The sequence below is a fragment of the Loxodonta africana genome, chromosome 11 (assembly GCF_030014295.1).
Source record: "Loxodonta africana isolate mLoxAfr1 chromosome 11, mLoxAfr1.hap2, whole genome shotgun sequence".
NCBI lineage: Eukaryota > Metazoa > Chordata > Mammalia > Proboscidea > Elephantidae > Loxodonta > Loxodonta africana.
In genome coordinates, this window is record NC_087352.1 from 64,618,504 (window position 1) to 64,645,988 (window position 27,485).

At 37.5% G+C, this 27,485-nt stretch overlaps 1 protein-coding gene across 1 annotated transcript in view; it reads left to right on the forward strand.

The window, feature by feature from the left end:
• RIT2 (Ras like without CAAX 2) overlaps positions 1–27,070 on the forward strand; it is a 399,988-nt gene extending 372,918 nt beyond the window's left edge. The window contains exon 5 of the mRNA XM_003406318.4: positions 26,031–27,070. Within this exon, the coding sequence (XP_003406366.1) occupies positions 26,031–26,258 (228 nt within the window). The 3' untranslated portion in view covers positions 26,259–27,070. The remainder of the gene's footprint in view (positions 1–26,030) is intronic.
• The last annotated feature ends 415 nt before the right edge of the window (positions 27,071–27,485 follow it).

The following is a 27,485-nucleotide window of genomic DNA, read 5'->3' on the forward strand; positions in this document are numbered from 1 at the left end:
ACAGCCTGTATCTTGTGTCCAATACCAGTCCATGACAAAATTGGCACCATTTTGCCACTCAATTAAACAGGAAAACACATTCAGCAACAAAAAGACGAACAACTCAATCAAATAATTGGCAAATGGCTTGCATAGACATTTCTCTAAAGAAAATATACAAATGACCAATACCAAAAAAAGAAAAACCCACTGCCACTGAGTCAATTCTGACTCATAGCAACCTCAGAGGACACAGTAGAACTGTCCCACAGGGTCTCCAAAGCTCTAAATCTTTACAGAAGCAGACTTGCCACACCTTTCTCCCACAGAGTGGCTGATGAGTTCCAACAGCTGACCTTTTGATTAGCAGCCAAGTGCTTTAACCACTGTGCCACCAAAAAAAAAAAGAAAGAAAACCTGTTGCTGTTGAGTCAATTTTGACTCCTAGCAACCCTACAGGACATAGTAGAACCTCCCCATAGGGTTTCCCAGGAGCAGCTGGTAGATGCGCACCGTTGACCTTTAGGTCAGCAGGCAAGCTCTTAACTACTGCACCACCAGGGCTCTTTAAATGGCTAGGAAGGACATGAAAAGATGCTTAACATCATTAGCCATTAGGGGAATGCCAATAAAAAACCACAATGAGATACCATTTTACCCCTACTAGAGTAGCTATTATTGGAAGGAAAAAAAAAAGGAAAATAAGTGTTGGTAAGAAAGAAAAAATTGGAACTTTGTACATTGCTGGTGGGAATGTAAAATGATGCAACTGCTGTTGAAAACACTTTGGCAGCTCCTCAAAAAGTTAAACATAAAATTACCATATAATCCAGTAATTCCACTCAGGTATCTACCCAAAAGAATTAAAAGCGGAGACTTAAATAGGTACTGGTACCTCAACATTCACTGTAGCACTATTCACAATAATCAAAAGAAGGAAACAACCCAAATGTCTATTAACAGAATAATTTATAAACAAAATGTGGTATACACATACGATGGAATATTATTCAGCCAGAAAAAATGAATGAACTTCTAATACGTAATGCACCATGGATAAACTTTGAGAACATTATGCTAAGTGAAATAAGCCAAGCACAAAAGGACAAATATTGTATGATCCCATTTACATGAAATATCTAGAACAGGCCAATGCATAGAGACAGAAAGTAGATAAAAGTTACCAGGGGCTGGAGGGTTGGGGGTGTGTGGTGTTAATACTTAATGGGCACAGAGTTTCTGTTTGAGGTGATGGCAAAATTTCTGGAAACAAATATTGGTGATGTTTGCACAACATTTTGGATACAATTAATGCCACTGCATTGTGCACTTAAATATGGTTTAAAATGTCAGATTTTATGTTATATATATGTTATACACAAATATATACACATATATACAACCACAATAAAAAATAAAAATGATATAAAGAAATAAATACCAAAAAAAAAAAAAAAGTGTAGATGGTTCTTCGCCTTTACACTTTATGAAATGCCATTTTTTGTTTTGATATTAGTTCTTTCTTACTGATTTGCTGTTGAGGTTTGGAAATGACCTTTCTTTTTTTAAGAAATGATGGTAATAATAGGTCACATCCTTCCTTTTCACCTCCTTCCTTCCTTCCTACCCTCCATTCTTTCTTCTCTCTTTTAGTGTTTTTTATTTGGACGAGGATATTGTGTTCAGCATACTCGACTCAGAGATAGGACTAAAATCTATTTTGCTCTAGTAAGTCCACTCACACCATGAACCAGCATGGGAAAGTCAGAAATTTAATATTGTCAATTAATAAAATCTCCATCCTGTCCAGTAAATTTAAGTCCTATCATTTGGCTTATTAATCAATTCTTGCTCAATGGTCTCCCATTTCAGGTAAATATTCAACCAAGTCTAGGTGTTATTATCTGTCATGGTCAGTTCAGAGTTCTGTCTTTAAGAGCTTGGGCTAAGCTTTCACAGAACTAGAATAAGACCCATCTCAAAGAGGGGGGGATACTAATTCACCTTCCTCTTACTCCCTCTCTGTTTCATCAACCTGATTTCACTGCAGACATTGCACGAATATAAGAATGTCAAAGGCAGACAGGAATCTGGGAGAGGGGTTGGTATGTGCTTCCATTTTGATAGTAAGCTCTTCTTGGTCACTGTGACTTCTCTACTGGTTCTGGATGTTAGGGGCCATCATACAGGCTGGTCTTTGGCAGAGGCAATGGTCTGTGCTATCTGTACTACAATAGCTTGTTTTTCTTATGCCCAGGATGTCCTCTTCTCTAAAAAGATCTGACATTGGAGACCTCACAGGGCAGTTGCACTTTCTTCCTTTCCACATCCAGTGATCTCCATGTATTCCCCAGGCACCAAGCCTGGCTCTAAGGGTCAGTTTCTGGGTGGCCAGGCAGAAATTGAACCTTCTTCCCAAACCTAGCCTAGGCCAAAAGGAAACCTAGGAATCTCAGTCATGAATGCCTTGGGTCTGCAAAAACCAGTATTGGAGCTCTCCCAAATGGCATTCTACCCTTCCTCTAAGGTTCATTCCCCATAGTCTACACTCTGGCCATGGAAGCATATTCTGCAGTTCAGGAAGCATCCAGTCTCCAGCTAGGAAATGTTATGCCCTTCTTACAGACAGACCCTTCTTTTAGACGGGCCCATATTTTATTAGCTATTACTGATAGAGTGGCCCTCCTGTTTTATGATATGGGAAGGGGAGAAGGAGTGGATAATGTCCTTCTCACCAATTTCTGAGTGCCAAGTAAATAATTTTATTATTTTTTTTTCCTTTTAGTCCATTTCAAAGTATCTCTCTGGGAAGATAGGACTTCTAAAAAAATGCAAAATATGAAGTTCTAACATCAAGAATCAGGCTCCCATTGGACCTGGATATTTTAAATTTATCTTCTTTGTTTCTAACCATTTCCTGCAGTAGTCAGTAATCCCAGAGGACCAGAAAGGAGTCTCAGGCAATGCTTTACATCACTGCATAATACTTACGGAAATAAAAAGTTGGCAGCTGTATCAGTCAGAACCAACTCAGTTGCAACAGAACACCACATAAACTAGTTTAAACAACAATAAAAAACATCAAAAATGAATTTATTAGTTGAAATTTGGTAGGCTTTAGGCATAATTATATTCGGAGCCCCTAAAAATATAATCAGAATCTTTCTGTCTCTTTGCTTTTCTTACCTTTCTGTTGACTTTACTCTCAGGTAGGCACATTTCACAAACTTAGCTATTTGTACCAAGGAACAAGGCTATTTCCCAATAAAATACAAAACCAAGCCCATTGCCAAGGAACAAGGCTATTTCCCAATAAAAAACAAAACCAAACCCATTGCCATCGAGTTGATTCTGACTCTTAATGACCCTAAAGTGGTTGCAAAATTCCTGCCAGGGATCTAATTAGCCTGGCTTAGCTTACATGCTAAGCTCACAACCAAGAATTTAGCTAGAGAGATGAAGTTCTCTGATTGGTTAGGCCCAGACTATCTGCCTACCCTTCGAGTCAGGTATAGGATCAACCCCATTAACAAAATTGGGCTGAGAAATGGACAAGTGTAACTGTCCCAAAGGGAAATTGGGGTATTATTTCTAAAAGGGGAAGAAGGCCTTCTGGGAAAGTAAAATAACAGATGTATTTTATTAAAATGCCTAAAGAACCCCCTCCCCAATTAAAAAGAAAGTATCTTGACCAAGAAAACCAGAAATCTGGGAATTTCTGTTGCATGCAACATGAAATCAGTCAATAGTATTAACCAGAGAAGTAATAAAATCAGTTCTGGGTTTTAAAATGTCCATGCTATTGTGTTCTACAATTTCATTGCCTCATCCCTTTCTGTCCTTTAATTAAGGCAGGCTTTGGAAGACGTTTGTAGAAACCTAGTTTCCTCTGGTAACTAATTAGGCTAACCTCCATTGAACTCCAAGCCATCGTGTTTGTGCAAAGAGCTTCTGAGGAGTTATCATTTCACCTGTGCCCAAAACGAGGTATCCATGGAAACCTTGAACTTCTAATGACTGGTGGTTGGCAGGCTCAGGCACCCAGAGGGCAATTTATTGTTAGGCTGCCTTGAGACTAGCACTTGGGCCTGCCATCCTGATTTAGATGATTTTATTAATGGTAACTCCCTACCAAAATCTCTATTGGGCTGATCCTGATATCATTCTGACAAATTCATTCAGAAAAGTAAATGTACAAACGCAGCTAGATTAGTGAAGGTGAGAAGCAGAAATCTCCTGTAAGAACAAGTCAAGGACACGGAATGATCATGGTAACTTTTTTCTTTTTTTTACCATTATCAGGTATATAAATATAAATATATATATATATATATATATACCTTATGGAAGTGAAAAAATGAAATGCTTCATATATATACATAAATACACACTACATACTATATATATATGCACTATATATACATATATATATTATAACTATATATATATATTTTTTTATGTGTCTATGTAAGTAAAATATGGAAGTACACATTCTAGTGTATATACACATACATAAAAGAATAATCTTTCCCTTAGGCTAATGCTGAAGATCACTGATGTCGACCCACTTTGTTCTTTCAGCCTTCCTGTTCTTCCTAGACCTCGTGTTTTGCTTTTGTCCTCTCGGTATGTGAGGGCTGACCTTAGCAGAGAGCTGGCTGTCTTAAATATGGCAGGTCATCTATCAGTGCCTCCCCAGGCTGTCGGAGTTCCTTTTAATCTCACTTGTAATTTTCCAGGGAAGGTTTACAAAAGCCACAACAGAATTTTAATGCTGTAAAATAGCTTTGGAGACAGTAAATATTTCCTTGTTCATGAGGACAGGCTGTACATCAACTGGTCTCAGAAAAGACAAAGACATTTTCCAAGTTAAGGCTTATTGTACCTAAATTGTCCCTGAACGGGGTCATTTGCATTGTTCTTTTGAAATATTTACATCTTAGGCATAAACATACATTGCTTATTATTGAGTGCTTGATTCTTGAAAGATTTTTTTTCTTCTGACACAACCAAAATATTAATTGCTTTCATAATTGCAAAATATTCACCCCACTAATTTGCAAATGCATTCATTATGCATTCTAAGCATCAGATCCAGAAACTAATGGCACAATGAATGGATATTCCAAGCTCCCATTGAGAAGAAAATATAGTCCCAGGGAAGCTTACTGATGAAGGGTGGACTGAGTGCCCCTAAATATTAAGGCAGTAATGACTTTTTAAGGTAGCTAGATAAACGGACTCTGAAATTTCTCAGATCAGCTAGCAAGTCAACACTATAAACTAAATAAGGCTGCGTCACAAATTAGTTTGGTAAGTGAGCTTTTGCTTTAATTATTTATGCTAATACTTCATAGCTTTCCCAGAGATGGCACATACTTAGTGAAATAAGAAGGTTAACAGAAAATATCCCCAGAACAATCCCTTATATAAGTCTAAAGATGAAAGGATAGAATTAGTCATGCTGTGACTTTATTTATGAATTCGATTCATTCAACAAATGTTTATTAAAGCCCTGTTTTGATTATATTCCAAGGGTACAAAATGAAAAGATAGTTTCTAACCTCAAGAAGTGCTATTTGTTGGGGGAAAGGGCATTTAATCCATGAGGTACCTGAAAAGATATTTGGGGGAGGGAAGAGAAGATAATGGTTAACATCAAAAACAGTGGAGGTTAAACCTTTATGGGATAGAATGCATTCCTGGCTAACGTATCTAGATAGATAGATGGAAGTGTGCATTCTGGAAAGTACAAGTAGATTTAATGGCTAAGGTAAAGAGTATGGGGCATGGATAGCTAGCACCAGGGTGAATATTGGTTCTACTCTTGGAAATAGGACATAAAAAGAAGATTGATTCAGGAAGAGAGGGTAGGAAGGTATGGGAAGAAAAGAAGAAATAACAAGGAGCACAAGGAGTCATGGGAAGCAGGAGGTACAAATAACCTTAGAAACAATCTCATCCTCTCCCTTGATTTTATAGACAAGAAAATGGTGTCCAAATTAGCGTGGTTATTATGTTTCTTTTCAGGACACCAACTTAGCTCACCTCTTTTTAAATGAACCTTATGTATGAAAGACATCTCTAGGCTCCTTTAAAGGAGCTCTGATGGCACAAACAGTTGAACGCTTGGCTGCTAACCCAAAGGTTGTTGGTTAGAAGCCATCCAGCAGCTCCAAGGGCGAAAGATCTGGCAATCTGTTTCCGTAAAGATTACAGCCAAGAACACCCTGTGGGGTAGTTCTACTGAGTCACATGGGGTTGTTAGGAGTCGAAATCAACTTGACAGTACCTAACAAGAACAGCTTCCATTCATTTCTTCTTCCCTGGACCATTATTTGATCCAGATCATCTCCCTTTTCCTTTCCCAATGTAGAGTTGCCCACTTTAGACACAACAAGCAGACATATTATGGGGCTCATTTTGTTCATACTTTCCTGGAATATTATAGCTTAATAAATATTTATTAAGGATCCACTATTTACAAATACACTGTTCTGGTCGATTTGGAATCAAGAAAATCATTGCCAATGTCTATAAGTAGCCACTTACCAGGGAAAATGTATTTGGAGTAAGTCACTAAAGGAAGCTGTTTGCTAATAATGACATTCCCATGGGTATATTTCAGCCTCCTATATTTTTGTTTGCTTATTTGGCAAGGAAATTAAAACGCGGTGGCCCAACTATCTGCTTTTATCCCAGCAGAGGAAGTAATAAGCATGGTTATAAAACCCTTAATATCTGGTAGGGTCCAGCAGTTATACATCCTCCGTTGTTAAAATAGTAATAATCTTGTGACCAAAGGTTTCATTGTTGTTGCTGCTAATCACTTGTTTGATGGAGACTTTTTTTTTTTTTCGTCACTCGCACTCCCTAAGAACGAAACAAAGAGAGGTTGTCTACTTGTTTTTCGTTGTTTGCTTCTTTTTGTTTTGATTTATGATTCTTCGGGATAAAGGCTATCTTTTGAAAACAAGGTAGCACTATCTTCTGAGTACAAATAAGTGGTAAAAGCATGATTGGGAGATATGATTGTTGTTTTCATACATTAGAAGAGTTATCATACGGAAGAAAAGGGAAGATCATTCTGAATTATTTCATAAGGCCGGTACAAAGCCAATAGATAGGAAATTGAGGGAGAAAGGTTTTGTTAACATTATTGACGTCCTCCAGTAAGAGCTATCTGTCAGTGTCCTGGAATTCCCTCATATGTGAATACAATTATCACTGAAAGTGTCCATAAAAAGGGCTGGATTTCCCATTTCACAGGAATGTTTTAGAAATGATGGTGTCTGATATCCTTTACAACGCTGTTGTCTATGATTTCATGATTTCACGGTCTGCCTTTCTACTTAGCATGGCTTGCGCTTGAGAAAATCACAAATGGTCAGATGAACTTGGAATTTTGCCAAATGAGATGCCCCTCTGAAAGACTAAGATTTGCCCTCAAGAGCAAATTTAAGCTGCTTTAATAGTCACATAATATGAGAGGGGGTATAAAGCAAGAAGAACTGAAATCCCTGAAGAAAAAGTTGAATGATGTAAGCCGCATTAATGGAAGGGGGAGGGGGCTTTATAAACGGTGAGTTAGTCTTAGGAAATAACAGGAGCTAGGTCTTCAAGTCGATTTCACAATTATTATAGGTGTAGGAGACACAGGGGTAAAAGGAACACTCTTCTTGCACCCAAAAAACTCACTCTTGGTAAAGAATAAGAAACTGTTAAACAATTACAGTAAAAGATTGAATGATAAAAACCAAATACTTAAGAGATTTTAAAGGAGGGAGGAGTCACCCCCACTCTGGGAGATCAACAAACTGCATAATAGAGTGGAGAATTATTTTTGAAGAGCCTTAGGGATTAGTGGAATGTTGACTGGTGAGGATATAATGAAGGACAAGAGAGGTGGGAAGAAAAAGTAAAGGAAGTGGGATAATGGAGGAAAACAAGGACTATAAAAGGATATGCAGGATAAGGAAAGATAACAACTGGAGAACCGAAGCATTATCCATGGCTTTCAACAGATTGAGGAAAAAATTGACTCTACGCTGCAGTGATTGAACATAACTGTAGTTACTTTGGCAATAAAAGACTTGCGATTTTATCAAAATGCTTTTTTGATGCATTCTGTAAGATATACCCAAAGGAGGGTTCAACTATTCTGAGAACAGCTATGGTAATAGAGTCAACTATATCAGAAAAGCTCTGATAATAGAAAGCCCCCACGGCACCTTCTGGCAATGATAGTAAAGACAAGAATCAAACCTCTCACTCAGATCAGGGCTACATGTTTTCTGCATGAATAAACACACAAACAAAAAACTCCCAAATAGCATATTTAATATGTGATAAGCATAATGTTTTCTGTTAATTATCTCATATCTCTTATTAACCCCATTTTAAGATGAGTTCTAAGTTAGAGGCACTAATTAACTCAATTAAGCTCACTAAACCAGCAAGCAGCAGAGCTGGAAATTAGAACTCAGGTCTTTTGATTTCAGAAACCATCCTTTTAAATGGAATATTTCTTCCCCTTCTAACTTGGTGAGGCCTGCTGTTTTGACTAACAGAGACTATGTTCCCAGCTGCTTCTGCAGAGAACAGAACACAGATAATGTCAGTGAGCTGACAAGTTTTTGCACTGATAGTATTGTTTGCCATGTGCTCTGACATGACCAGAATCTGGAAGAGAAAACAGGTGTCACTGACTTGGAGATGCAGTCTCAGGCCACTGCTCCTTAACAGACTTGTCAAGATTACCTTGCTTATGCCACCATGCCATGAGCCCAGCCATTGAAGCAGGTTATTTAGTTCACCTGAGGAGGAACAGGGCAACTGAGACTGGGAAGCAGCAAATGGAAGGAGTTTCTAAAGCCACAGAGGGTTTTCCTGTAAAAGTTAAAAGCTGTCATCTGCGCAGCCATTTGAATCTACGTATAATATCTTCCAAATTAAGGGATGGGAACTTTCAGATATATAATCTATTATTAAAGAAATGAATTGGCTTAATTCAACAAAAATGAAAGCCCCAGCCCCACATGCCTCGGTACCCCAGCTGCACTCTTGGCCAAAATGCACCCGTTAACCTCCCTTCCCCATGCGAGACTGATTGCCCCAGAAAATCCCTCTTCTCTGAGTTCGTTCTTCCATCCTGCTCTACATCAAAAAGCACTTGTCCCATGCACAATATCTTCAGGCCTCAGTCTGTGTTCTCAGAGAAGAGGCAGTTAATGTGGTAAAAAGAGAGACCTAGGTTTTAGCTCTAACTTCAATATTAAACAACTGCTATCTCAGAATCGATTCGATGGCAACGTTTTTTTTTTTTTTATCTTGGAAATTTAGGTATCTTCAAACTGTAGTTTGTTCATTTATATAAGAAGGAATTGGAGTGTATGATGTCTAAAGACAATATCAGCTCTGAAATTTTAATTGTCTTCTGACTAACTATAAACAACAATGGCATGTGCTCATATATTAAGTGTGTTCTCACAGAAAGTAGATAGTCATTGACAGAGATGTTGTGGAAGAGACTTAGACAATGACTGGGTGGCTTAAGGAAACCCTGGTGACATAGTGGTTAAGAGCTATGGCTGCTAAGCAAATGTCAGCAGATGAAATCCACCAGGTGCTCCTTGGAAACCATATGGGGCAGTTCTACTCTGTCCTTAAGGGTTGCTATGAGTTGGAATCAACTTGATGGCAATGGGTTTGGTTTGTTTTTTGTGGGGGGCTGGCTTAAAGATGACCCTAAAAGCCATTGCAACCTTGAATTCTTTGCGCTTTGAGAATATCTCAAACCTTTCCATGCCGTTAGCTTAATTTATTACCTTTATTCTACATGAATAGTAATTAGTAATGGTTATTGAGAATATTATTTATTAGTTCTATGAGCTGGGAAAAGTACTGACCATATTACTACTTAATCTCTTGTAACTTACATAAGAGCCTTCTGAAGGATACTTCTTATTTGAAGAAGAAGGAAACTGAGGCCTGAAAAACTAAATTACTGTTCCAAAGTAAAAGATAAATCTGACTTTATCTAGTAGCAATAGCTGTAGGAATCATATCACAATTTTTGAGAACTTATTATGTGCCACTCAATGTGTTACTGATGTTGAGGGGAGAACTGAAAATACTAAAAGAACTTACACTGAAGAGCTAAATACTTGGTTTTATGTTATGGGGATCTCCCTCTGGCAAGAGTGTGAAGTTTAGGTTTGAGTGGGGCAAATCTAAAGGCAGGAAAATCATTCAGGGGATAATGACAGCTTGATGTAAGGTACTGGCCCTACAAATGGAGATGGACGATGACAGCATACGTAATAAAGGGATAGAAATTAAGTGACTTGATTAGAAATTTGTTTAAGGATATGGGCAATAAAGGAATCTAGAATGACTTCAGAGATCCTTACTTGGTTACTGGGAGTATTGGTGCCATCAGCTAAGATGAAATATTTTGAGAGGGAAAATAATTAGTTGAATTTGATCACATTAATGTTGAAGTGCTATGGGACATTCCAGAGGAGCTCCTCAGCAGAGAGCTGTACATATGGCTCTGGTCTTAAGAAGAGAAAAGAAGTTTGAAGACACTGAATCTGGGATTCATGAGCACTGTGATGATACTTAAAGTTAGAGATTTGAATAAGAGTATATAAGAAGAGGACCCCTGCTGGCATGGTGGTTAAAGTGCTGGGCTGCTAACTGAAAGGTCAGTGGTTCAAATCCACCAGCCACTTTGCAGGAGAAAGGTGTGGCAGTCTGCTTCTGTGAAGATTTACAGCCTTGGAAACCCTGTAGGGCAGTTCTACTCTGTCCTATAAAGTCGCTATGAGTCAGAATCAACTTGACAGCAGTGGGTTTTGGATTATATAAAAAGAAAAGGTCAAGTAAGAAGGAAAACAAAGAAATCAGGAACAGAATCTATGGGCACATAATTAAGAGAAGGGAGGGTAAAGAATAGTAATCTGAGACGGGACTTTAAGAAAGAGTAACCAGAAGGTAAACATATCAGGAAAGAAGGAGGTCACCAATTCAAGAGGAGCTTAAAAAAAAAGTAGTAGTCAAATTTGTCAAATATTGGGAATAGTGAACTCATATTTAACATTATGCTGGAAATCCTAGCTAAAGCAATAAGGGAAGAAAAAGAAATAAAGGGCATCCAAATGGGTAATGAAGAAGTAAAACTCCCCTTAATTGCAGATGATATGATACTACACATAGAAAACTCAAAAGACTCCACAAGAAAACTACTGGAACTAATAGAAAGATTCAGCAGAGAGCAAGATACAAGATAAACATACAATAATCAGTTGGATTCCTATACACCAATAAAGAGAATGACTAAAAAGAAATCAGGAGAACAGTACCATTTATAACCAAACCAAAACGCAGTGCCATCGAGTCGATTCCGACTAATAGCGACCCTATAGGACAGAGTGGAACTGTCCCATAGAGTTTCCAAGGCAGGCCTGGCGGATTCAAACTGCTGACCCTTTGGTTAGCAGCCATAGTACTTAACCACTACGCCACCAGGGTTTCCATACCATTTATAATAGCCCGTAAAAAAGTAAATACTTAGGAATAAATCTAACCTGCAATGCAAAAGACCCATACAGAAAAACTACAAAACACTACTGCAAGAAACCAAAAGAGACATACATAAATGGAAAAACATACCATATTCTTGAATAGGTAAACTCGACATTGTGAAAATGTCAATTATACCCAAAGCAATCTACAAATACAATGCAATCCCAATCCAAGTACCAACAACATTCTTTAAAGAGTTGGAAAAACTGATCATTAATGCTACATGGAGAGGAAAAATGCCCTAGATAAGTAAAGCACTGTTGAAGGAGAAGAATAAAGTAGGTCTTGTACTACCTGACCTCAGAACCTACTATACAGCTGTTGTAGTCAAAACAGCCTGATACTACTACAACGACAGATCCATTGACCAAAGGAACAGAATTGAGAAGCCAGATGTAAATCCATCCATCTATGGTCACCTGATCTTCAACAAGGGTCCAAAGTCCATCAAATGGGGAAAGACAGTCTTTTTAACAAAGGGGGTTGGCAAAACTGGATGTCCATCTGCAAAAAAATGAAACAGGACCCATACCTCATACCATACACAAAAACTAATTCAAAATGGATCAAAGACCTAAATATAAAACGAAAAAATATAAAGATCATAGAAGAAAAATAAGAACAATGCTACAGGCCCTAATACATGGCATTAAAAGGATACATATCATAACTAACAACACACAAGCTCCAGAAGATAAGCTAGATAACTGGAATCTTCTAATAATTAAACACTTATACTCATCAACAGACTTCACCAAAAGAGTAAAAAGAGAACCTGCAGACTGGGAAAAATTTTTTGGCTATTACAAATCAGACAAAGATCTAATCTCTAAAATCTACAGGAAAATCCAACACCTCTACAACAAAAAGATGAATAGTGCATTTTAAAAATGGGCAAAGAAAATGAACAGACACTTCACCAAAGAAGACATTCAAGCAGCCAACAGGCACAGGAGGAAATGCTGGTGATCACTAGCCATTAGGGAAACTCAAATCAAAACCACAGTGAGATACCATCTCACCCCAGCATTACTGGCACGAATAAAAAAAAACAGAAAATAACAATTGTTGGAGAGGCTTTGGGGAGATTGGAATTCTTATACACTACTGATGGGAATGAAAAATGGTACAACCATTTTGGAAAACGAAATGACACTTCCTTAAATACCTAGAAATAGAAATACCATATGATCCAGTAATCCCACTCCTAGGAATATATCCTAGAGAAATAAGAGCCGTCACACAAATGGACATATGCACACCTGTGATCACTGCAGCATTGTTCACAATAGCAAAAGGATGGAAACAACCGAGATGCCCATCAACAGATGAATGGATAAATAAACTGTGAAACATACACATGATGGAGTGCTACACATCGATAAAGAACAATGATGAATCTTCGAAGCATCTCACAACATGGATAAATCTGAAGGGCATTATGCTGAGTGAAATAAGCTAGTCACAAAGTGGACAAATATTGTATGAGACCACTACTATAAAAACTCTTCAAAAGGTTTACACACAAAAAGAAGCAATCTCTGATGGTTACAAGGGAGGGTAGAGGTGAAAAAACACTAAATAGACAATAGATTAGTGGCAACTTTGGTGAAGGGTAAGACAGTACGCAATACTGTGGAAGCCAGCACAACTTGTACAAGGTAAGGTCATGGAAGCTCCGTAGAACATCCAAACTCCCTGAGGGACTGAATTACTGGGCTGACAGCTGTGGGGACCATGGTCTCAGGGAACATCTAGCTCAATTGGCACAACATAGTTTATAAAGAAAATGTTCTACATTCTACTTTGATGAGTAGCATCTGGGGTCTTAAAAGCTTGTGAACAGCCATCTAAGATACTCCATTGGTCTCACCCAGTCAAGAGCAAGGGAGAATGAAAAAAACCAAAGGCACAAAAGAAAGATTAGTCCAAATGACTAATTGGCCACAGCTGCCACCGCTTCTACCAGACTGAGACCAGCACAACTAGATGGTGCCCAGCTACCACCACTGACTCCTGTGACAGAGATCACAATAGTAGAAGAACAGCTGGAGAAAAATCTGGAACAAAATCCTAACTCACAAAAAAAGACCAGACTTACTAGCCTGACAGGTACTAGAGAAACCCTGAGAGTATAGCCCTCAGACATGCTTTTAGCTCAGTCAAGTACAATCATAAAAAAAAAAAAAAAAAAAAAATCCCTGTAGTGGCTGTGGGGACCATGGTCTCGGGGAACATCTAGCAATTGGCATAAAATAGTTTATAAAGAAAATGTTCTACATTCTACTTTGGTGAGTAGCATCTGGGGTCTTAAAAGCCTGTGGACAGCCATCTAGGATACTCCACTGGCCTCACTCCTTCAGGAGCAAGGATGAAGAAAACCAAAGACACAATGGAAAGATGAAAAGTCCAAATGCCTCCATCAGACTGAGTCCAACACAATTAAATGGTGCCTGGCTATCACCACGGACTGCTCTGGTAGGGATCACAATTGAGGGTTTCGGACACAGCCAGGGAAAGGTATAGAACAAAATTCTAACTCAAAAAAAAAAAAAAAAGAAAGAAAGAGAGAGAGAGAGACCAGACTTACTGGCCTGACAGAGACTGAGGAAACTCTGAGATTATAGCTCCTGGACACCCTTTTAACTCAGTACTGAAGTCACTCTTGAGGTTCGCCCTTCAGCCAAAGATTAGAGAGGCCCATAAAATAAAACCAGACTAAATGGGCACAGCAGCCCAGGGGCAAGGACTAGAAGGCAAGAAGGAGCAGAAAAGGTCATAATAGGGTTCGATAAGGTGGGAATGTTGACATGCTGTGGGGTTGGCAACCAATGTCACAAAACAATATATGACAATTGTTTAGTAAGAAGCTGGTTTGTTCTGTAAACCTGCATCTAAAGTACAATAAAAAAAAATTTTTTTAAATGTTGGGGATGGTGGAAGATTATTGGAAACATCTATTGGGTTTGGCAGCAATATTTATATGCTTGCAAACCATTTCAGAAGGATGAGGGGGCAGAATCCAGATTGTGAAGGCTGATGAGCAAATCAGAAATCAATAAGAGAAGCCAGCACATAAACCAATGATGTATTTTGCTTTGAAATTGTGCATCCTTTTCTACTCACTTTCCTGTCCCAGACGCATTCTTTCTCCTTTTACCTCGTACAATTATTTTTCTGAATACATTGGATGGCAAATAAAGGAGAGCTATTTTTTTTTTTTATACGAAAGTAACTAGAATTGGACTCTTAAAATATGTGAGGCTTGCATATCTTTTCTAGAATGAAAAAGGCTGTTAAAAAGAAGGCTGAAAATATAGGACAGAGAAGAGAAAGCTGATGGTGTAGTATTGAAACAGATATAAAAGAAACTCAGTACAGATGGAAGTATAAACTTGACAGAATCAGGAACCACTCTTCATCTGAGGCTGGAGAGAGGAAGATAAGGATGTCTAATGATACAGGTGAGGTCTAGGTGCAAACCTAGGATATCAAAGTCATTCTTTTTTTGATGCTTTTATTTCCTCACTGAGGTGAAGTGAGAGGGCAAGATCATCTACTGAAAATGAGGATAGGGTCAGAGACTCAGAAGTGAAGTTTTGAAGAACTTAAATGAGGAATAGGAAAGGGCACTGACTAATAATAAGTAAAATGATTGACAAGGGCCTTGATGGCCGTGCTAAGATGGAAAGCTAAATTTATAGTGGTGTCAATAAGCACAGACATAAATTTTTCAAAAAAAACGCCCAGTTCCCTTTGTGTAAGATCACAGAATAAGAAAAGTTGGTTCCCTTTTGTCTTCTGTAGCTCCCAGTATTAGAACTTAGGTCAAGCTTATTTGTTCAGGTTCTTCCTTCATTCTTCTTTTCATGGCGTATCTTTTCTAGATATGATACAAAAGGATAAGTAGGCTGACCATGATCTTGGTGGAACGCTGATGCTTCTGGGAAACCTTGGGCTCTGCTTTGAATCTCATCAGTCATCTGTCACTGTGATCCCCAGACCCCATTCAAGCAAGCAACATACCACTGCCCTTTCTTCTTTCTGTCTAGAGGCTCTGCAATGCCCACGTTGCACGCAGACAGCACAGGTGACACAGGGCATGGATATTTTAATGGAAAGGACTCAAAATCTTCAGCAATTCAAGTGAGATTACAGCTTCTGAGTTCTCTAGTTAATTCATGGAGAGGTTCTGCTGTCGTGATTGGTTGGTCCTTCCTTGGTCACCTTTTTAGCCATCTAGCTATCTAAAAAGATAGAAAAGACATTTATCGAGAATGGCCCATGTGCACAGCACAGAGGTGTTGCTAGGAACTCAAAGTTCTTTGCCTGCATGGTTTTATATTCTGCAAGTGGTTCAGACATTTGTGTAGTTATGTAATTTATTACTTTATTATAATTGTTATATGCATTAAAATATAATACATAAGTTTCTTCTTCCTATTTTTATCTAATACAAATTTATTAATGCAGTAAATTAAGCACTGAAATGTTTTTTGGTGCTTAAAGGGTAAAATTCTGGCTACTTGGAAAACTTAGCTATCCATAATAGCTAATTCCCTGATGATTTGGGGTAACTGTTCATTTAATATACATCAAATAACACATTTATTTACTAGTGCAAATATATGAAGCTATCCTTAGGCATGCCATACATATATTTACACTTAAACATATGTGCACATGCACATATATTGTACATACTGCCTATGTTTATTGATTTAAAATTTTAACAAGGTAGTAATAAAGTCCTTAGGAGAAAAATTCAAAGAAGAAACCAGATACGGCTGTTAGCAAAATATTTAGCAATAACATTCTCTTTTCCCCTTCATAACAACTACTGGCTACCATGGCAACCTTTCCCCCCAGCACACCAGAGATTCTCAGATGAAAAGCACAAGGCCTCGGAGACTTCAAATGTCTTTTATACAAAGCAGTCTAAACCCTTTACCCTAGAGCCATTACAATCCTGTGCCTCAGAATGACCGACTGCACCCATTTAATTTATTACGTCCTGCTCTTCTCTTCATTAAATCAACATCTCTCCAGAATAGCAGGAGAAAGAAAATCTATCACATTTCCTTGTGCAGAGTAAGCGCTCAAGAAATAGTGTTTTGGGTGTTTTTTGTTGTTGCTATTGTTGTTTATTACTCAGTTGATTGGCTCCACAAAAAATTCATATAAATGTAAGTAAATCGGGCATTTAAGCTCATTGGTTTCTTCTGATCGTGCTCTTCATTCTCTCTTTCCTCCTTCATGCTCTGGTTTAAACCACTGTAACTACTGATAATCCCACAAAAGCACCTTTATTACTTCTGCCTTAGGCCTTTTCAGCGTCTCTACCTGAAACTCCTTCCTGTTCCTCAAAGGCCACACCTCCAGACACCAACCTGGAGGTCTCAGATTAAGGAGCCCTCCTTCAGGAAGCGAAGAACCACCAGTACTGGGCTAGGCACTACTTGTTAATGCCTCAGTAGAGCCCTGCGCTGGCTACTGTCCTCACACTGATCATCCTGAGCTGAAATTTCCTTTGTATTTTTCTATTGCCCCAATACACAACTAGCTTCTTAATTGTAATTCCAGCTTATCCACATGGCCTGAATTCATTGGTTTTATTTTGCATATATTGAGTGCCTCCTAAGTGTCAGCCACTGAGCTAGGGGACCAGGTACGGTGGTGAGCAAGACCAACAAAATCTCTGCTCCAACAAAATTCCCACTGTGGTGGAGTGAGAGAGAAAATAAACACATATGCAAATTAAGAAGATGATTTCAGAGGGTAACTAAATGCAAAAAAAAAAGAAATAAGTCAGAGTAACAGGATAGCATTACTGGTAGTATTCAAGAACACTTTCAAGAGGATGGTTAGTTAAGGTGTCTCAGTGGAGGTGACATTTCAGGTGGGTTATGGGTAAAGAGAGGGGGAAAAAAAAGAGCAAGAGAGAGAGAAGATCTGAAGGGAACTCTTCTAGGCAGATGAGCCAACATATGCAAATACTTCAAAACAAGAAGTTTGTTCTTGGCATGTATGGGAATAAACTGAATCTTACCTACCTGTGTGGAAGAGACCTGCAAAAAAGAGACTCATTCTCAAGGATTTCCAACTGAACTGCTGCATTGGTTGCAGACTTCTTGTTCCCCACCTAGAAGAGAGAACTGAAGAAAAATAGCAGGGCAGAGACAGCGTGCTCAAATGGAACATCCTGGAAGCTCACTCTTTGGTCTGTCAAGAATGGTTGAGTTTGCCTATGTCAGTGATCAGAGCTGAGGCTGTGACAACATCTTGAAAGGGTTTTGTTTAATTTTGTTTTTTTTTTCCTATAACGAGTTTGAAATGACACCTAAACTCTTACTTTCAAATGGAAGATGATCACAAAAAAATCATAATTCTCAGATTAAATAAGTAAGTACATCTCATTAAATAAACCACTTTTATTGGAATTGTTATGGAAACTGACAAGGCCCCTCATATTGTTAAATTTATTAAAACCAATTACACAACAAAACAAAATGAAAATCCCATGATCTAAGTTCAGCAGCTACTCCATTAAGTTAACAAATAAGATGTGTTGGCCCCAAATTTCCCAGGAAACTCTGCTATGGTACCTGCTACCTTGATGATAGAAGCTGTATAATGAAAATTAATAGCTCCACGGGCAAGAACAAAGTGAAACACAGACAAGGACACATTAAAAAATAGAAAACAACTCCCAAATAGTTTGCTCTGTACACTATTTTAACAGTGCCCGGTAGCCTTAACCACAAAGATGTTTTGTTTGCGAAGCTTCTCCTTGAAGAATCAAACCCCTTTTTCTGTCAACCTCTCCTCATTCAAGGTTAGCAATTATAACAGAGCAGTATCAGAGTTTCTTTTTTGTTGTTAAGAATTACATAGCTTACTAAGCAACTATTACCCTATCTGTACAATAATTTAATGTAATTTATTTTATTTTTACCAAGTTCAGGCAAAAGCTACATAGATGTAAAGGGCTGTGAAGCTCCTAAAGTCAGCAGATTTTTGGGAATGCAGCTGTAATTGGCCAGTGTGCTTTCTGCTTCCCACTGGCAGCTGGGCCTGGGCTAGAAGAGGCTCAGCTTGCCACTGGGCCCCAGTTGTCTCATCAACCCCAATGCAGCTGTGGCTGTATTCTAATGCCTCCTCTGGCAGACGGGAAATGGCATTTTAGGGAGTACCCGGCATATTACATGGTGATCTTCCTCAACGAAAAAGGTCACATATATTAAAAGGACAGCTCCCCTGAGTTATTGAAATTTTCTATTAGTTTTATGAAACATTTTTCTTTGTTCTTTTTTTTTTTTCTGCCATTGCTTTCTGATGCCTCCAGGTGGCACATTAAATCACAAACTCACCTTCTTTGCAATTAAAGGGCAGCACTGGTGGCACAGTGGTTAAAGTGCTCAGCTGCTAACTGAGAGGTCGTCGGTTCAAACCCACCAGCCACTCCGTGATAGAAAGATGTGACAGTCTGCTTGCATAAAGATTTACAGCTTTGGAAAGCCCATGGGGCAGGTCTACTCTGTTCTATCGACAGCACTGGGTTTCACTGGGACTCTGTTCTATAGGGTCATTATGAGTTGGACTCAATTCCACAGCAGTGGGTTTGGTGGTGTAATGGTGTCTGCCTCAACTGTCCATCCCAAAAATCTTTCTGCAAAATTGTGTAGTCTGGGTCATTATTTTTCCCCTGGTGTTTCTACATTTATTTAAAATTTTTCTTTTTATGTAAATGCAAAATGAAATATTCTATGGTATTTGTTTACTGTTTCAGAATCATCTTAAATTGTAAAACTTCACGTCAGAATAATCGATTAAATATTTATGGAAAATTAGCAAAGGAAATTGGAAAGACCCCACGAGATATGCCAAAAAGGGCTAGAAACAATACTTGATGGTAGAAAGTAGAACTTGATAGTTGGTTTATCTAACTAGGTGACCCTGATAATTTGTTCAACCTTTCTGGGCCTGAAACTCCCCATTTGGGAAATAGGAGAATTTAATTCCTTTCTAACACTGTGCTGCTTTCTTAGTACTGTAATTTTACGCAGGTAATGCACACCTTCTACATTTGCTTGCCAGCCTCCCTCCCCCCATGAGGTATTTTTATAAGTGCCGCTATGACAGATCTTTTTTTTTTTTTACATGTTGCTGTAAAAAAAATTAGCGTAGCAGGTTTACGAAAACACCTCATGAGGGGAGGGGGCAGTTAGCTAACAAACATAGAAGGCATGTGTTATTTCAGTAAAATACAGTAGTTACTGTGTCACATGGATGAATACTAGTGACTTAAAAATATTTCATTTTGCTTTAAATTTGGAGAGACAAAATATATTAGACTATTTTAATTACTCTTTCTTGAATTCTGATAAAAGTTGTTACTGTCATACATGATGGTCAGTATTAGTGTGAGATGAAACTTTATTGAAACATCGGAATTTATACTTCACACTTTTAAGTTTTCTTAAAAATAACAATTTTAGGTCACTGATCTAATAAGAGTTTTTTAAGGAAACAGAAAACAGATCAGCAGTAAAATATTTTACTGAGTTTAATTTTCATTTAGGCTTAATTATAACGAATGTAGAAATGACTGTTATTCTTCAATTATAGAATATTAAGTGAATATTCTGATAATGAATCTAAAGACATATGCAAGTATATTTCATGCACTGATACATAGGATTCATGGTTCCTACATTACTTATCAAAATAATGAGTAGCCAAAGAGCTAAATATATTTCAGCCTGCTACAAACCATAAAATACACAGTATGTCATCTATTAAAGTACTGCTTTGCTGTAAATGAATCCAATCAGAATCTTTGCATGTAATTTGTTTTCTAATTTTATTTCAAGTTGAGCTTGATTGTTCCATTAGACTTTTAATTGAATTTTGGTGCCTCTTGTAATTAATTTGTGATTTTTACATTTTATAATTACACTTTTCATGTGTGTGTTTGTATAAAGATATACATATATATGCATATATATATAGTGAGAGAGAATCACATACTCACCGCCATATTTAATATATGCAAAATTTTTTGCCATAATTAGCCTATATCACTCTATTTTCAAAGGAGTGGGGAAAAAAATTGTAGCTCTTCTTGTAGCTAAAGGCTCAATACCAATCCCTTTCTATTTCTGCTTTCTCCAGAGAAAAATCACCTTTTGTGCTATTAGAAATATTCCCCAAACATCCTGGTCAATAATTATCCAAAATGATAGTTCGATGTATCTTCATTTTTCTCTCTGTTTTGGAATATCAAACCAATAATATGTCAGTCTCTCATATATTTGCTGATCTTTCTCTGGGTCCATTATTTCATCGCACTGGTCTCCTGTCCAGCCCTTATCAGTCTCATTGCCTAAACAGCTATAGCTTTATGGCGAGCCTTAATAGGGTGAGCCCAACATCATTGTTATTGTTCTTCTCCGCCCTCCTCCCACACACTCATTCTTACTAGAATTCAAACATTTCTTTCCCATTTTTCCCTTTATTCTTCCTTATGAACTTTAGTGTCCATAATGTTCTATGATGCAAAAGCTCTGATGTGATCTAAATCTGTTTAGAGACTTTACACTCTACTTACTGTAAATGTTCAAATATCTAGCTATGGAAATATTACTGTGCTTGAAGACAAGGCAATACCCCCAATTAACGGGGGTGCTACATAAATACGTTTGTTTAGTAGATTTTTATTGAAGTATCATATATAGAAAGTTCACAAATTACAAGCATACATTTCTATACATGCTCACAAAGTGCACCTACCTTGAAACCAACATACAGATAAAGGAAGACTATCAAAACCAGCCTGAAAACTCCACTGCATCCTTTCCCAAAGGAAATACTGTATTGGCTCGTGATACTAAAGATTAGTGTTGCTGTTCTTAACTTTTCTCAAGCTTTAATTGTGTACTATACTCCATGTAAATACAGGGGACACTGCATGTGAGGTATATGGGAACTATTTGTACTGTCTTGGCAATATTTCCATAAATTAAAAAAAAAATTTAAAGGTTTATTAACTCAAAACTGAAGCTACTCCTAAAGTTCACCCTTCAGCCAAAGATAAATAAAACAAAACAACACACGTGAGGAAAGTGCTTCTTAGTTCAGTCATGTGTATGAGACCAGAAGGGTAACACTTGCCCAAAAGCAATGACGAGACGTCAGGAAGGAACAGGAAAAATGGACAGATGGAAACAGGGAATTGGGGTATGGAAGGAGAGAGGGTTGACACATTGCAGGGATTGCAACCAGCATCACAAAACATTTTGTGTATAAATTGTTGAATAAGAAACTAATTTGCTTTGTAGAGTTTCACCTAAAGCACAATTAAAATTTTAAAAAAGTAACTTTTACATAATAATAAAAAAATATTTATTAAAAATTTTCCTTAGGTTTGGTTTCCTTCACTCAACATAATTACATTTGTGAAATTTATCCAAGTTGTATATAGCCATATTTTATTCATTTATATTGAACAGTATTCCATTGGATTAATATACAACAAATTATTTATCTAGTCTACTGATTATGTCATTTATGTAGCTTTTAATGTTTTTGCTATAACAAATAATGCTGCTATGAACTCTTTTGTACACGTATTTTGGTACATATATCTACAAATTTTTTTCTTTGATATACAACTGTGAGTAGAATTGTTTGGAAAAGAAAAGCAATATACTTTTAAATGTCCACTGTTGTTGTTGTTGTTAGGTGCCATCAAGTCAGTTTCGACTCATAGTGACCCATAGGACAAAGTTGAAATGCCCCATAGGGTTTCCAAGGAGCAGCTGGTAGATTTGAACTGCCAACCTTTTGATTAGCAGTCGAGCTCTTAACCACTATGCCACCAGGGGTCCTAATAGCCAATGGGTAAAAAAAAAAAAACTAAATAAAAATTAGAAATTATTTGGAACTGAATAATAACGAAACTACAGTATATCAAACGTGTGATTATCTAAAGCTTTGTTTAGGGGGATATTTATAGCATCACATACATGCTTTAGAATAATAGAAATGCTAAAAATCTAATGATCGAAGTATCCACCTCAAAGAGTTAGAAAAAGAACAGTAAAATAAACCCAAAGAATGCAGAAAGAAGGAAATCATAAAGAAAATTTGATAAAATCCTGGCAAGACAGATTAAAAGAGATAGAGCAGAAATAAATAATCTAAGAAATGACAAAGTAGACATCACTTCAGAGCCTACAAACATAAAATAGGTAATAAGGAAATATTATAAGCAAACTTGTGGGAATAAATCTGACAAGTTAAATGAAAGACAAATTAAAAAAATAATAATAATTGACTAAAACCTACACAGAATAAAAAATATGAATAATCCTATATTTCTTTTAGAAATAAAATTAAATAAAAATTAATATTATTTTTAGAAATAAAATTAAATATGTAGTAAAAATCTTTGAACAATAAAATTTCTGGGATCAAAAGACTTTTTCAACAGTTTTTACATGTACGATTCAGTGACATTAATTTCTTTCATCATAGAGGCAACCATCACCACTACCTAGTAAAAATTTGGATTTAATGCCTACTTTGTAGGATTATTGAGTCAACTGGATGGCAATGACTTTGGTTTTGTAAGATATTAGCGTCACTTTCTTTTGGTTCACATTTCGATTCAAATTTTAATCTTTCTTAATGAGTTAGAGTCAGCTCAAAGGATATGTTGCTGTTGTTAGTTGTATGCTGCATTTACATATAACTGATTGTGATGTATTCTGTTTGATAGATTCTATTGTTTCTTTAAAATTTGTCGTTTCCTCCCTACTCCTGCCATGCTTCAATGTAAGCTGGGTGTGTATCCTGCCTCATTGTTCTCTGGGCTTCTCCAGGTGACTTACTCTGACCATTCGGATGTGGGCAAAATCTCTCTACCTCTTGCTCACCTGCCCTCTATCAAGGGAATATCATTCCCTAAATAAGAGGAGCTCTTTCAGCCAGAGTCTGTCTCAGAATAAGAAGACAGGAGGAACAAACTTGAACCCAACCAACAGCCTGGAGCTGAGCTACATAGCCTGTCTGCCAACTGTTAACAGACAATATGAACAAGATTTAAATATTTTTTTTGTAAGTCACAGAGACTTGAAGCAGTTTTTTAAATAAAGTATAACATAATGAAAGTTAATTCATATAGAAAATGGTACCAGAAATTCAGTGTTGCTGTAGAAAACTTAATCCATGTGGAGTTGGCTTCGGGGAAGGGAAAATTGTTGTGGGAGACTAAAAAATAGATGGTGATCCATGCTATGCCTTGTCAAAGCATTTGCTAAGATTATCACCTGTGAAAACTTAGAACCCAGAGAAGGAATTTAATAAACTTATGACTTTGTCCAATTATTGTAAAACAGAATGTTAATAGTTTTATTTGGTTGTGTTTAGCTGCATATCTTAAGTTCCTATAAGATAGAAATGAGCTCAAAAAAAGAATAGGTCTGTTTGCCAGCAGGAATGAAAGAGAAAAAGGAGAATCCAGACATTCTGTGTCTTACAGAGTTAAAATATGACAGTTACTCATCTCTCTTTAACAGCCTTTGGTAAGGTTAACCTATCACAGACTGGAGTGAAGGGCCTGGCTTTGAGATCATATAGACCTTGTTTTATATCAGCCCAGCCACTTATTGGCAGTGAGGAGTTGTGAATTGGTTAAGAAAAGTTGGGTTATGCGCTGGTTACAAACAACTGCAAAATATCAGCAGCTTAAAAGAATAACATTTCTTTCTTAATTATTCCATATATTCAACATAGGTGATCCAGGAGCTCTGCTCATTGTAGAGTTAGTCATAGTCACTCAGGGTCCTAGACCGATGGAGACTCCCTCTCATCATATGCTCCCATATGGCAGGAAAAGTGAACATATAAATGTATAAACAAGGGGTAGCTTTCAGAAAATAAATAGACATGGTGTTGCCATGAGTCAGAATCAACTAGACGGCAACTATCAACAACAAAAACATGGAGCAAAAAATCAGCCAGACAACACTGAGTAAAGACAGTCATATTACTCTTTTCTCAGAACCAGTGTAAATAATCAGGTGGGGCTTAATGGAAGCTCTAAATTTTGAACAGGATTATTAACACCCAGCTACAGTGACATATATGGAGTCTTTGGGTGGTAAAACTGGTTGATGCACTCAGCTGTTAACTGAAAGTTTGGAGGTTTGAGTTCAAGGCACCTCAGAAGGAAGTCCTAGTGAACTAATTCTGAAAAATCAGCCAGCAAAAACCCTATGGAGAACAGTTCTACTCTGACACACATGGGGTCACCATGAGTTGGAATCAACTTGACGGCAACTGGTTTTTACAGCGACATATAATCCACTATTTAAATGTACATCATTTTAAGTTTACATTTTAATGAATATTTATTAAACCATGAGTAATTTTATTAATGATTCATTTAACATCTCTAATAGCTCTACATGTGATTTAGGCACAAGGAGCTATGCTAGACATTGAAGGGGCGATAAAGGAGGTGGGATCCCTGATCTCAATCAGCTTGTGATCCTTAAGGCCTTTTGCAGTAACATATGATATGGCATAGTTATATGCCACAAAAGGCTCATAAAGCCTTAAACCCACTCGGAAGTGCTCTGCTAGAGAAAAGTTTATCTTTCAAAATGTTGGTGTTTTGCTTTTTGTTTCTTTTGGTCTGTTTTGTCAGAAGACAGCTTTTAAATGGAACGACCAAAACACAATTAAAGAGAATGTTGACACATTGTGAAAAATGTCACTGAACAATTTGTGTCAAATTGTCAAATGGGAACATAAATTTCTGTGTCAACCTTTACCAAAAATACAATAAAGTATATTTTAAAAAGAGAGAGAGAGAAAAAGGAGACTGCTTTTAAAGTTTCATGATAACTTCATCCTGACTTATTCTTAATTAAAAACATTGGACTATAACTAACAGACCTTTAAACTATAGACCTTTAGACTAATAGACCTTTAGACGTATGCCTGACATGTTCAATGTGCCTTTTAACCCTAACAAAGAGCCTTTGAGGTAAATGTTATTATTCTATGTTACAGATGAAGAAACTCAGGCAAAAAGGTTAAAACTTACCCAAGTTTGCAGAGCTAAAAAGTAGCACAGCTGGGATTTGAAACCAAGCAGTTTAAATCCAAAGCCTTGCTTTTCAGCAGTAGGCTACATTGCTTCTTTCTTTTAAAGTCTGGAGAGCTGGGCTCTAGTTCCATTTATTGTCAGTTCTAATCAGTTGCCCTTTAGGGGACTCTGATTTCTCATTTATTCTTTCGGTTCACAAATTCTCAAAATTGTCCCTTAAAACAAACCCCCACATTTTACAGTTTGCCGTGTAACCGAGGTCCACAGCCTATGTGGGGAACATGATTTTGATTAAAGAGGCTCTCCCTTGCTCTCTTTTTAATATCATTTATTTCTCCCTTAGGTCTCTACAGAAGAAGGCTGGAGCCTGGCCCGCGAATATAACTGTGCTTTCTTTGAGACGTCTGCGGCCCTCAGATTCTGTATCGATGATGCTTTTCACGGCTTAGTGAGGGAAATCCGCAAGAAAGAGTCCATGCCCTCCCTGATGGAAAAGAAACTGAAGAGAAAAGACAGCCTGTGGAAGAAGTTAAAAGGCTCATTGAAGAAGAAGAAAGAAAACATGACATGATATCCCTACTTCTGACTCCCTCACTCTTTCTCGCTCTGAATTTTATTCGATGGACAGTTCCAGATGTAGCATTTTGCTTCAATGTTCTCTGTTTGTCTCCTTCTCTTTAAATATCTGCCTGTAGGTGCAAGCAAGATCTGTATAACTGTACCTCTTGAGATAGTTTTGTTTTGCCTCTAACAGTTGGATGGATTTTGTCAATCAGTCAGATATGCTGTTTAGTTTTTACAATATATTACTAAATAAAATTGACATTCTAATTGCCTCATTTCCCTTTACAGAGTCTAGCTTCATTTGGTATGCTGTCTGGTTATAGAGGAAATATTCAAAATTGCAGCCAGAATGATAAAAGGCTCTGGGGATCTGCCTTTGCCTGATAAGACTCTGGATGTTTGCATTTCAGGAACCTCAGTAAATAATGAAGCAGCTCAGGAAATAATTCAGAGATGAAGTCTGCAAGCTGGTCTTTCCTTAAGTGGAGAAGTCATGGTGCTTCTTCTTGAATGCTTGAGAGTTGAGCTATAGGTGAATTATTAATGGTAAGAACTGGCTTTGGGCCATTGAAGACCTAAAAAGAAATGAAATCTCCTCATATTTACAATGCGCTGCCCCTGTTAAGCACTGGCAAAACTATCACAGTGAAATCATTGGGCTGTGGCAAAAGGACATTGTCACAGAGGAGGACGGGAATGTCTGCTACAAATTTGGTGATTTACGTATTCCTTAAAGGATACACTGTTCTCTCTCAGTGAAAGGTTCCTTTTAGGACTGCTTTGCCTGCATGAGCACTGTCTGCAAGGCAAAAAGTTTGGTGACCCCAGACTCGTACATTCTTCCAATGTTGCTGAAATTCCCATTCTCCCCTTACTCAAACCAGGAAATGCCACCGGTTAAAGAGTTTATTTTGTTTATTTGCTTGTTTTACAATGGTGTCATGTATAGTGAAAATGTTAATTCACTCATTTCCCCCATTGTGTGAGCTGTCTCAATCAAATTCAAGCTCAGAAAGCACACTAGCAGAGAGGACAGTTCTGAATGCCTAACGGACAAGCATTAGGAGGAAAACCATGAGGGTTTTGGAGGAAAACCATAAAGAACAGACAGCCAAGCATGAGATGGAATCAATCAAATCAATCTTCATGTGGTGGGGGCAATTTCTATTATAAATTAGAGAGAAGGAGGGAAAAGAGGCATAGTTATCATTCAATATTCAATTATTTATTCTTT